Below are 12,572 nucleotides of genomic sequence, written 5' to 3' on the forward strand. Positions count from 1 at the left end.
TTAAACTGTCTTTATCTCAACCCTCACGTTTTCTCACTTTTATTCTTCTGATTCTCTCCCCCATCTCAGGGGGGAGGAGGAAGCAAGTGGCTGTGTGGGGCTTAGTTGCCAGCTGGGATTAAACCACAGCAGTCGGTCATGGAGTTAAATAAAAACTACAGAAGCAAGCAGCTCTGTTCATAGAAAGAAATAATATAGATGGGAAATAATTCTACCAAGGAGAAAACAAAACTTTATTCATCCACTTTCTAATTGCTCAAATTCAGCTTTCTCACAGCTAGGCAATGGTTGAGATAAAAACTGAACCAACAAAGACAACAGTGAAGAACCATAAATAGATTGTTAATATTTGATTAAAAGAAGTTAAGATGCTGTCTTTAAAGCAATTCTTAAGGAACATAACTTTAAATCTACACATTTCCATCCAGACAGGATTTAATCAAAGGGTCACAGGTCCTGCTAGTAAACCTGCTCCAGCACAGGCTTCTCTCTCCACAGGTCCTGCCAGGAGCCTGCTCCAGTGCAGGCTTCTCCCAGGGTCACAGCCTCCTTTGGGCAAGTGCATTTGCTTCAGGCATATGGTCCTCCATGGGCTGCAGATGGACAACCTGTTTCACCATGGGCTGCAGGGGAATCTCAGCTCTGGCACCTGAAACACCACCTCCCCCTCCTTCTTCACTGACCTCACTGTCTGCAGAGCTGTTTCTTTCACATATTCTCACTCCTCTCTCCTGGTTGCTGTTGCCCAGTTTTTCTCCTGCTCCCTTCTTAAAAATGTTATCCCAGAGGTGCTACCACCATCACTGATTGGCTTGGCCTTGGCCAGCAGCAGGCTTGGCCTTGGAGCCAGCTGGCATTGGCTCTATTGGACATAAGGGAAACTTCTGGTGTCTTCTCACAGAAGTCACTCCTGCAGCCTCCCCATACTTGCCACATAAACCCCCTACAACCATAAAGCAGTTCTAGAATACAGGTCTACTTCTTAAATTCAGTAGATTACAAAGTATCTTAGGAACACAGTGTATGTGCTCTGACCCACAAACACTGGGAATTCACCAAATAAGTCTTAAATGCGCCATTATGCACTGAAAATTTTCCTAGAAACCAGTTTTCTAACAGAGCAAAAAGGAGGATGCTCTGAAAAAAAGCAAGACCTTTTATGATTGCTTAATAGTTAATGGTCAATTTTTTTTCTTGCTTTTCTGACAAAAAGCCACACCAGAAAGATCATTTTATATTTTTTATTGTATGCCAAAGTTCATTAAAGATGGGGCATTGCTTGTATACAAGTTACTCAAAATTTGTGTCTAGGCAGAGACTCATGAGATTCATTAGCAATCTGACTTATTTCAAAGCATAGGTTTGTTCAACTAGGCCACAAAAACAATACTGTGTACAAGCAATAACTGAAAAAGAGTTGCAGGTTCAAGAGTTTCCAAATATTACACATCTTGACATCTCATCAGGAAATAAAAATAAAATTGAATAAAAGTAGTCATAATATAAAATAGCAGCTTCATATAGCTTTTTCAAGTTTTAATTTTATTCAGAAACTGTCAGTTCAGTTTGCCTCATTCTTTGAAACTTCATCAAAATTTTCAACAAGATCTAGAAAAAGAAAAATGTTAAAATTCAAGTCTGACCCACTTTGTCTTTGCAAATTCCCCCCCAAAAAAATTCCAGTTCACATCGAGTGGTTACATAGCAAAAAAAATAATAAAATCAGCATATAAAATACAGACCAAACATCTAAGAGCTTCATGGTTCATTCTTCTTGTTCAAACCAGTAAGTTTGAAATGGTTCATTATAAAGCACAATTCTAGGAGCATTTAACTTTACCATACCCACAACAGGGCAAAGTGATACTGAAAAGGCAGTTTCTTAGTACTCTTCTTACTGAATATTAAATAATTATCTTAGCCATAGCTATTATTCCTAAATAGGACAAAAATGCTAGCTCAAACCAGTGGTCCATCTAAGTCTCATATGGTGTCTGAAAACAATGCCCACAGAAATTCTATAATAGAATCACAGAATGTCCTGGGTTGGAAGGGACCTTAAAGCTCATCTCATTCCAACCCCCTGCTGTGGGCAGGGATACTTTCCACTAGACCAGGTTGCTCCAAGCCCAGTGCAACCTGACTGAACACTTGCAGGGATGGGGCAGCCACAGCTTCTCTAGGCAACCTGTGCCAGTGCCTCACTATCCTCTGAGTAAAGAATTTCTTCCTAATCAAAGAATTACAGAATCATTTAGGTTGGAAAAGACTTCCAAGGTCATCGGGTCCAACCTTTGACCGAACACCACCTTGTCAACTAGACCATAGCACTAAGTGCCATGTCCAGTCATTTCCTGAACACCTCCAGGGACGGGGACTCCACCACTTCCTTGAGCAGCCTGTTCCAATACTTAACCACTCTTTCAGTGAAGAAATTCTTCCTGATGTTCACTGTGAACCTCCCCTGGCACAGCTTGAGGCCGTTTCCTCTTGTCCTGTCACTAGTTGCCTGGGAGAAGAGGTCGACCCCCACCTCCTTTCAGGTAGTTGTAGAGAGTGAGAAGGTCTCCCCTGAACCTCCTTTTCTCCAGGCTGAGTCACCTCATCTCCTTCAGCTGCTACTCATAGGACTTACTCTTCCAGACCTTTCCCAGCTCTGTTGCCCTTCTCTGGACACGCTCCGGCACTTCAATGTCTTTCTTGAAGTGAGGGGTCCAAAACTGGGCACAGTACTCAAGGTGCGGCCTCACCAGTGCCCAGTACAGAGGGACAATAATTAATATCTAATGTATATCTACCCTCTTTCAGTTCAAAGCCATTCCCCCTTATCCTGTCACTCCATGCTCTTCTAAAAAGTCCTCCAGCTCTCTTTCAGCCCCCCTTCAGGTACTGAAAGGAGTGACTAGTTAATACTCTTATCGTCCTTGGCCCAATCTTATACTGCACATATCTCTCAGCAAAATTAACTTTTCTTCCACTGCATGCTTGTTCTTACCTGGAACTTCATCATCATCATCACCACCACCAGTAGCAAGTGGTGCTTTTCCATCCACAGCTGCAAGAGCAAGTAGTTCAAAAGCATCAGTCAAGCTCACCATAAGCATCTTGATTACAGAGCTGCTTTGCTTTGTGTTTTTTGAAAATATTATCAAAGAGTCTGAGCTAAACTGCAATGCTTTATCCGGTTCCCCTGCTGAATAAAAATCTACAACTAACTCTTTGTTACTAATAATGTTCAAACAGACCAGCAGAAAAATGAGAAGATTCATGCTAAACCAGTTTACTAGTCACCATCTTGGTTCTAGATATATAGAGTGCCTTGAGTGGTGTGGAATGATGGATAGGGTTAAAAATTAGAGGAGACTAAAAATTACAGGATAAAATGCAGTTGCTGTTCTTTGGATGGAATGCAGTTGACATGCCTGTAGTGGGTTGACCCTGGCTGGATGCCAGGTACCCACTAAAGCTGCTCTGTCACTGCAACTGGACAGAGGAGAGAAAAAAAACCAGCTAAGGATTCATGAGTTAAGAGCTGGGAGAGGTCACTTACTGATCACCATCGTGGGCAAAACAGACTCAAAGTGGGGATATTAATTGAAGTTATTACTAACAGGATCAGAGCAAAAGAGTGAGAAGTAAAATAATCTTAAAAACACCTTCCCCCCACCCCTCCTCCCCCCCCGGCAGTGCAGGGGGACGGGGAATGGGGGTTACAGTCAGTTGTTTCTGCTGCTGCTCAGGGAGAGGAGTCCTTCCCCTGGTCCCATGGGGTCCCTCCCATGGGAGACAGTCCTTCACGAACCTCTTTGACATGAGTCCATCCCACGGGCAACAGTTCTTCATGAAACTGCTGCCACATGGGTCACTTCTCCATGGGGTGCAGTCCTTCATGAATGAGCTGTACCAGCGTGGGTCCCCCACAGGGACCACAAGTCCTACCTGGGAAAAACCTGCTCCAGTGTGGGTTCCTCTCTCCACAGGTTACAGGTCCCTGGCAGTACCCTGCTCCATCATGGGCCTCCCACGGCATCACAGCCTCCTTCAGATATCCATTTGCTCCAGTATGGCCTCCTCCATGGGCTGCAGGTGGGTCTCTGCACCCTGATGGTCCTCCATGGGCTGCAGGGGGACAGCTGTTCCACCATGGTCTTCACCACGGGTTGCAGGGGCCACAGCTCCAGCACCTGGAGCACCTCCTCCCCCTCCTTCTGCACTGACCTTGGTGTCTACATTGTTGTTCCCATGTTCTCACTCCGCTCCTCCCTGGTTGGAATTTTCACCTGCGCAACAACCTTCTGTTCTTAAATATGTTATCACAGAGGTGTTACTATCATTCCTAATTGGCTCGGCCTTGGTCAGTGGCAGGAAGCCCATCCTGGAGCTGGCTGGCATTGGCTCCACCAGACAGGGGAAGCTTCTAGCAGTTTCTAACAGAAGCCACCCCTGTAGTCCCCCCCCACTACCACAACCTAGCCACAGAAACACACTAAAATGCCCCACAAAGGTTCCCTAAACAATAATAAGCACCTGCTATGGGAGATGCAACAGAGGAGTAGCGTCGAGACGCCGCGGTCTCCCTCCATAGACATCCCTGCAGGGAGGGGAACATGGTGATACTTTGTAGTTCAAAGACTGTACAGTATCTGTCCACCAAGGGAGATAGATGCCAAGGACGACTACCCAATTAAGTACTTATGACTAGAGTCACTCAAGTTCCACCTAAACCTGAAGAGATAGTATAAAAGTAAGTTGGGAATAGGGGGAAATTGGAGGAAGACTCCACTGAAACTGTTGGGATCAGTCAACAGGTTGAACATGTCTTCCCCCCCAGAGGGACACCTACTGGGTAAGAAATTCATTCTATGTGCACTAAATGCTGTTATTAGCACTAGAGTTTGTGCTTGTTTGTACTATTAGTACATTGCTTTAAATATGTTTTTGCAGTCAGACACTATCACTGATGACCTATAAACCTTATTAACTTGTCACAATTTGTATTAAAAAAGAGTGTTATTCCATAAACTGTTAGAGTAAGTCCTTTATAAGGTGCTAGCAGTTGCCGGCAGCGGTTAGCTGTAGTAGGCAGCTTTGACCTTGAGCTACAGCTGTGGTCTGGCAAAGGAACAAGTAAAACATCATTAAGGAAGAAAGTGTGAGAAAGAGAAGAAAAACAGCTGCAAATAGAAGAAGTATCGGAGATGTAGCAAAGAAAAGGTCATCCAATCATGAACTGTTTGTCTTTGAGTGAACCAAATATGTATGGACACACATTCTTAAGAAAGATATAGAAAGGCTGGAAAAAACAATAAAGGAAGCTTTTTGGGCTTTTGGCTTGTGTGCACAATTCCTTGTGTGTTGTGCCCGTCTCAACAGCGGCAGTTAGCCCCCCTTGAAAAGGGCAGTCAAACCAAACCGCGCTCCGATCGGGTGAATCTGTTTAGTGGAGTCCCCCTTATGGGACACGTGACAGACTGGTCGGACATAAGGGTTTTGGCTTCCCTGGGGCACTGACAGACAAATAAAACACTAGGGGTCAAGAAAATCTCCCCTAAGGCAGACTCCCCCCTTTCTCATGACATTAAAATTGGTGCAGTAAAGCAGGGTCGTCATGGATAATCTGCCGCAAAAATACAAATGTGCCCCTTCCGAGGTTGGGAAGGAGTGGGTTCAAAGGTTTCGGAAAGTCAAAGAGAAAGTTGTGGAATGCATTCAACAATGTCGGGCTGAGTAGAAATGTAAGGAAGGAAAGGGTAAAGGTGCGATTTGTGCAGTTTTAAGAGCCTGTGTGCCTTGTGCACAACAAGAAGTTAAAAATTCACCTGCTTCTGAACAGATTTCTGATGTTGAGTACACTGTTTTGAAATCTGAATATGAGGTGTTGAAGTCATCATTAGCCTTTGAGAGGGAAACAGGAGAAAATTGGAAGCTCGAGTTGGTAAAATTGTTGCTGAAAATGAGCTGCTTAAAACTGAGGTTGACCACCTTAAAAGTCTGCTTGCTGCTGTGGACCACAAAAAGAAACTGCTGCTAGAAAAACAGCCTCCCACTTCAGTCAGGCAGCTTCATAAATCAGTGTCTTATCCTGACATCAAGACTTGGAATGGGGATATTTGATGCCTTAAAACTTTTTGGATGTTTTTAGCTTTCTGTAGATTTTAGAAGTAGTTGTATAGTAAATGTAGATTTTAATGTAGCTGTATAATCCCTTACCCTTTAGCATAGTAGTTTACAAATACCCAACCCTATTACCCCATTTCATATCAAACCCCTCTAAATTCCTTTAGCATGTTTAGTCTTGTTTTCAAGGTAGAATTGTAGAAAAACACCTCTGTTTAAGATCATTGCACCCTAGGCCTGGACAACAAGATACCACAACAGACAAAAGCAACCTTCAAGCCCAGAACTTTGGAGGAGTTCCAAGGACTGTACATGCTGTGAAGAAGATGAAGATGAGAAAGAAGGGGTCCCACATGCCCCCAGACCCAGTTCCTGAAGGGGCGTGTTGGGGGGCAGAACTGGGCAGAACCAGGGGGTGGATAAATCTGGGATTGGACAGACCATATTATTAAATCATAGAACCACTGCTTGGGTGTGCGCACATCGCGTGTATTCCTGTGGGCCTGAGGGTCTGATTACACAACCCGCTCTTTTTATCTTATACACTAAAATGGTCTGGAGTTTTTTTCTCCGTGATCTCTTTAGGTTACACTATGATTGTGATTATGATGCAACCACAGAGAACCCTAATTCTAAATCTGATGAGAGTAAGAAACTAGGAGACTCTAAAGTTGAAATTATGTTTATGCAAACTCCCGAATCCCCTAACATTAATGATAATGAACTAAAGGAAAATTATTCCTTACCCCCCTCAAATTCCTTTGTGTATGAAACTGAATCCGCTAAAAAAAACTCAGGGTGGACAGGAGAACCAGACCCAAAAAACAACTCAATTCAATCTGATTCAAGTGGCTGATTTGCAAAAGCATTATGGCAATAAGCCAAGCAAAATTAAAATCCAGCAAGAAGAATCCTATTAACACATACATAATAATGACACGTACATTGGGATTCCAGTTGGTTCTTGTCAGCAATTAATAAAATTTCTAATAGATACGGGACCACAATATTTAATATTAACACAGCAAAATGCTGAGAAGCTGGGATTACAACTCAGACAGCAAAGTGTTAAAATCACTGGAGTAAAAGAAGCAAGCAGTATCTGTCAAGCTGCTAAGATTAATTTATGGCCTCTAAGTAAGCAGTGGATGTTGACTACTCGCTTTGCAATTAAAGAAAACATTTTGGGCTTTGATGTTCTGAATGGTTGAACCTAGCATCTGCCAGATTGTGATGTGTGGTCTTTTGGTTCAAATGTCGACTCCAGCCCCAACAGAAATCGGGAGGCTGTAGTGCAGTCACTTCACACTGCACCTGCATTCCTTGATACAAAAAATTCCTGCTGCAGCACAAAGTAGCACTTTTGTAGTTGATACTAACTTGGAAAAACAATCAATATTTACTCTTGATTACCAGCACTTAAATGCCAGCACAGCCCCACTAACAGTTGCAGTGACCAATATTGCAAACCTAACAGCTACAATACAAGAAGCCGTGTGTTTGGGTATTGATGGGGTAGAAAAGAGAGATATTATCACTTGCTCACACTCTGCTAATTCTCCTGTCTGGTCGGAGAAAGAGTTGAACAGACAGTTGTGGTTTACAGTTTGTTGCAGGGGACTGCATACCAATATTGGGTTTTTAACTCCTGATGTTCTAAATTTTGTGGAACTGATAAATTCAAAAACTGTACCAGTCATGGATGTCAGCCCTGAATCCAAAAGATATGGGTTTATAGAAGAGGCATGTCTTTTGCATCCAAGGTTTTCACTTCTGGAACACAACAAAGCACAATTCATGCCTGCCCGGAAAGGAGTGCAATCACCCATAAGTGCACACGTTGTGCTTGCCAAAATCTTAAAAACAGTCTCACTCCCTCTGATCGGAGGAGACCCCCCCCTGCGATGGATGAAAAGACAGAATGGGAGAGATACGTGGCCTGGAAAAGCATTAATGGAATCTGAATGGACTTTTTACTCACTGAATAATCCACCCAGCAGACTGGCAGTTTTTCCCCAGTTTACTGTTGTGTGCTTATGAACCCTTGGACACCCCAGTTTACTGCCAAAACTTATAGATCCTGCTGTACCTCCATATTGTCCCCATTTCTCCCTCAGGCTTCCCCTTTGAAAGCTGTTTATCTCTTCTTCTCCCCTGTTTTCCCGTGCCTCTGTTACTGATTAGCTGTAGCTATCACAGTGCAGAGAGAGTTACCATTAGCCAGCTCCCTCTGATACCCGGGAGTTCCACCCATCTTTCCCCTGTCCCCCTATCACATCTTTCCCTGAGCTGTCAATCTTTTGCACCTCCCCGGCTTAGCATCCACCCCTCAAACCGCGGTTTTTTAAACCCTTGTTTCCCTTGAATAAACTGGCATTGCAGTACGAGACCTCAACTGCGTCCGAACCCTAATTGCAGTGCTCGGTCCAATTTCCCCTATCCCAGCGGACCGTGGCAAGTGGCACCCAGAACGTGGGGCACAGTTGAGAGCTTTCATATTAAGAGAACTCCTGTGCCTGCACTTGGGCTCAGACGGTGCCAGGAGAGGCGTTCGTCCCCGCCGGTCCTCTCCAGCAGAACGGGCGGCTGCGGGCTTGTAGAAGCTGCGCGGGTCAACGCATCGCACAGGTGAGCTGCTGGGGGCATTCCCTGCACCCTACCCCATCACCCACACCCCGACTGGACATTGAAAGAGAGGATTTTCTATCCGAGACTGGAGTGGGGACCTGCACCATGGGACTCACTCTCTCGACCTCTCAAAAATTTGTATACCGGCGCTTGAAAGATTTTCTTACAGAGCATGGTCACCCTCTCGATAAAAAGTCAGCTAAAGCGCTTGCCAGATAGCTTGACCGCAAAAGCTACAAGCTTGCCAAGGACACTGATATCGAGAACTGGCAAGCTGTGGGATACGACCTCTGGCGGGACAGTGACAAGGGGGACAGCTTAGCCAAAGAAGCTCTTATCGCGTGGCGGTTAATCCTCATGGTGCTACAGTACCAGGTGATGAACAAGGATATCAGCCTCCCAGAAACTGAAACTAAAAGGGCGGAGATGGACACTGGGCAGACAGATACACCATGTGACAGGGAAGGGAAGAAACCATCACGGCGATCTCAAAAGGATATCGAGGAGGAGGGACACGGGGATTGCACGGAGCAAAGGCAGAAAGGGGTGGTGCAGAAAAAACCCACGCGGAACGGGAGAAGGCGGGCCCCTGTAGCTCTGCCCTTTAGACCTCCCCCGCCTCTGCCCGATCGCGTCAGGGATCCCTCCCCCGGTCTGCCCAGGGATACGCCTATCTCCTCCAGTCCCGCCTCCTCCCTGGATTCGTCATCTGACCGGGGCGGCAGGGTAGCGAGAAGCAGGGGTAGGGCAAAAGTCAGGGCCTCTTTTTGGAAAGATGGCCATACCCATAAGCCTCATAGCACCAGAGCCTGTAGCTATCCTGAACCTGGTTCAGGCACAGAGGCTTACCTTGCCTGTCAGTGCCTGCAACCGGACACAGACTCCCCTGAATGGCGGCCAAAACTCCCGGACATCTGGAAGGTTTTCAGGGAAGAAGCTGCTTCAGCTAAGGATACCGAATTCCTGAAAGCGTTTCCTATTTATGTAGAAGAAGGAAAGACCCCGGAGTGGAGACCAATATCGTACCCCATGCTCAAAGACATTAAAAAAGCAATCGTTGAATATGGACTGGGAGCACCCTTTACCATCGGGCTGCTGGAATCCTTTTTTCTTGCTTATACATTAATTCCTTATGATATTCGCACAGTAATAGGAGGATTGTTCACCACAGTACAGTCCTCAGTATTTGAGGTTGAATGGAAAAAACTGATTACTGTATATGTGAATGAAAAAATGGAAAGGAGAGGAATTCCTATCCAGCAGGCAATAGATATGCTTTATGGGGAAGGGAACTATTCTAGTAGGAAGGATCAAGCTAGAATTGACCCCAAATTTTTAGAAGTAATCAAAGAATTGGCATTAGAAACTGTGAAGAGGGTAGCTAATGCCTATGTTCAGACACCCTCCTTCACTCTTATTAACCAAGGTCCAAAAGAACCTTTTGTGGAATTTATAACCCGGTTAAGAGAAGCAATCAGCCGGCAAGTCCATCAAAAAGAGAATCAAGAAATTTTGTTTAATAAATTGGTTATTGAAAAGGCTAATGAGGACTGCCAGAAAGCATTAAAAATGTTAAAAAATCCCTCCTTACTAGAAATGATAGAAGCCTGTAAGAACATAGGCTCTAATTCCCATAAGGCACGTCTATTGGCTGCTGCTTTTACAGGGCCTCAGCATTGTTTTGAGTGCGGGGAGAAAGGACATTTTAAAAAGTACTGTCCTAAATTAAACCCTGAACCAAATTTACCTAAAACCCTATGCCGAAAGTGTGGGAAAGGCCGTCATTGGTCCTCTAGTTGCAGGTCCATAACCAACCTCAATGGTGAACCTTTGCCCCCCAGGAGATCCCCAAGGCCAAGGAAAAAAGTCACATTTCAATCCTTGCCTGATCTTCGTCCTTGCTCCTGTGAGCCTCAGGGAAACGGGGAGCAGAGCGCCCGGGGGGCGCGATGACACAAATCACCCCTGCTCTCCGCTCAATCCTGTGTCCCACACCTCACCCTGCCACCCTGTAAGCCCAAAGCCTCCGGCAGATCCTATTCCCCTGAATCCAACAGACCCTATTCCTGTTCCGTGTGTTTCCCCTAATTTAGTAAACCCTGTTCCAGTTCAAAATCAATGTGTTCCCTTTAACTGGACCATTCTCTCTGTTGTTCACCCCTCAACACACCTAAGCTCCTATGAGCAATTGGCCAGAGTCAGGTCATCTAGCCCAGTAGACCCTGACAAAACATTTCTAATGATATCACATCTCTCAGCAGTGGCTAAGGGAATCATTGTTGTACCCATCCTCCTGACAGGACTTACAAATACCAACATTGCTATATGCCGAACTGTGCATCTCCCTCCCGTGCAGCTAGAGGAACGCTTCCCCGTGGCAAAGATGATCTCCACAGATGACCTGCTCTGCGTGAAATCCTCAGACGAGGAGCAGAGGGAGGAAGCACTGAGGGAAGTCCACTGGACTACCTCAGTGAAAACCTCCCGTCCACTTCTAACATGTCTGGTTTATTTTTCACAGCCTAAGCACCCCCAGAAAGTCAAAGTAGAGGGCTTACTTGATACGGGTGCTGATATATCTATCTTTGCCTCCAAAGACTGGCCATACGGCTGGTCAGCCCAGACTACTAATGTCAGAGACAGTGGGATAGGAGGATCACAGTATCCTGTTAGAAGCAAAGAGGTACTAACAGTCTATGGACCAGAGGGGAGATCAGCATCGCTCAAACCGTATGTACTTAACATCCCAATCACACTATGGGGAAGGGACGCAATGGAGCAGTGGGAGTTCACTTTGGGAACCCTGTCTCCAGATGAAAATTTTTAGGAGGGGTCACTGAGCATTTGCAGCTCCCCAAACTGAGCTGGAAGACAGAAACGCCAGTTTGGGTGGATCAGTGGCCCCTGCCCAAACAAAAGCTGCAAATTTTGAATAAATTAGTTGATCAGGAATTGGAAAAAGGGCACTTGGAGTCTTCCACCAGTCCCTGGAACACCCCAGTGTTTGTAATTCAAAAATCCTCAGGCTCCTGGAGATTTCCCCAGGACCTGCGGAAAGTAAACGAGGTCCTGGAACCCATGGGAGCCCTCCAGCAGGGGATGCCATCTCCATCTATGCTCCCTGTTGAATGGCCCGTGGTAATTATCGATATTAAGGACTGCTTTTTTCACATATTCCTAAATCCGGCTGATTCGGTCAAATTTGCGTTCTCTGTCCCTGCCATCAATGCTTGTGAACCTCACCGCAGATTCCAGTGGCGAGTGCTTCCCCAGGGGATGAAAAATTCTCCAACTCTTTGCCAGATGTTTGTGGTTAAAGCGTTAGAACCAATCAGGAAAAAATTCCCGCAGTCAATCATCTTCCACTACATGGATGATGTGTTGATCTGTGCCAAAACACAATTGACTGTAGAAAAAACCCTAAATTCGACCATTTCGGCTCTAAATTCTAAAGGATTAGAGATCTCCCCTGAAAAAGTGCAGAGGGAAGCACCCTGGAAGTATCTTGGGCTCCAAATTACAGAGAAGGTTATTAAGCCTCAGTCAGTGTTAATTGACAAGCGAGTCCAAACTTTGAATGACCTCCAGAAGCTGCTAGGAGCCATTAATTGGATTAGACCTGTGCTGGGGATCACAACCAGTGATCTGCACCCATTATTTGAGCTGCTGAAGGGAGATGCTGGCCTGTCCTCTCCTAGATCATTAACAACAGAAGTTGATAATGAAAATATTTTTAAGCTGTTAACCAAATTGTTGTTTTTAATAGAAAACAGAAAATTCAGCTTCTACATTGTCCACACCAGATCACACACTGCTTTGCCCGGTCC

General features: G+C 45.2%; 1 protein-coding gene across 1 annotated transcript in view; it reads right to left on the bottom strand.

Moving 5' to 3' along the window:
* Positions 1 to 1,343: 1,343 nt before the first annotated feature.
* Positions 1,344 to 12,572, bottom strand: part of LOC116779998 (transcription factor BTF3-like) — a 32,035-nt gene continuing 20,806 nt past the window's right edge. Inside the window, exons 4-5 of the mRNA XM_032674517.1 lie at positions 2,996 to 3,055; positions 1,344 to 1,608 (exon numbers count right to left, since the gene is read on the bottom strand). Of these exons, the coding sequence (XP_032530408.1) occupies positions 1,562 to 1,608; positions 2,996 to 3,055 (107 nt within the window). The 3' untranslated portion in view covers positions 1,344 to 1,561. The remainder of the gene's footprint in view (positions 1,609 to 2,995; positions 3,056 to 12,572) is intronic.

Source organism: Chiroxiphia lanceolata, chromosome W (genome assembly GCF_009829145.1).
Source record: "Chiroxiphia lanceolata isolate bChiLan1 chromosome W, bChiLan1.pri, whole genome shotgun sequence".
Classification (NCBI taxonomy): Eukaryota; Metazoa; Chordata; class Aves; order Passeriformes; family Pipridae; genus Chiroxiphia; species Chiroxiphia lanceolata.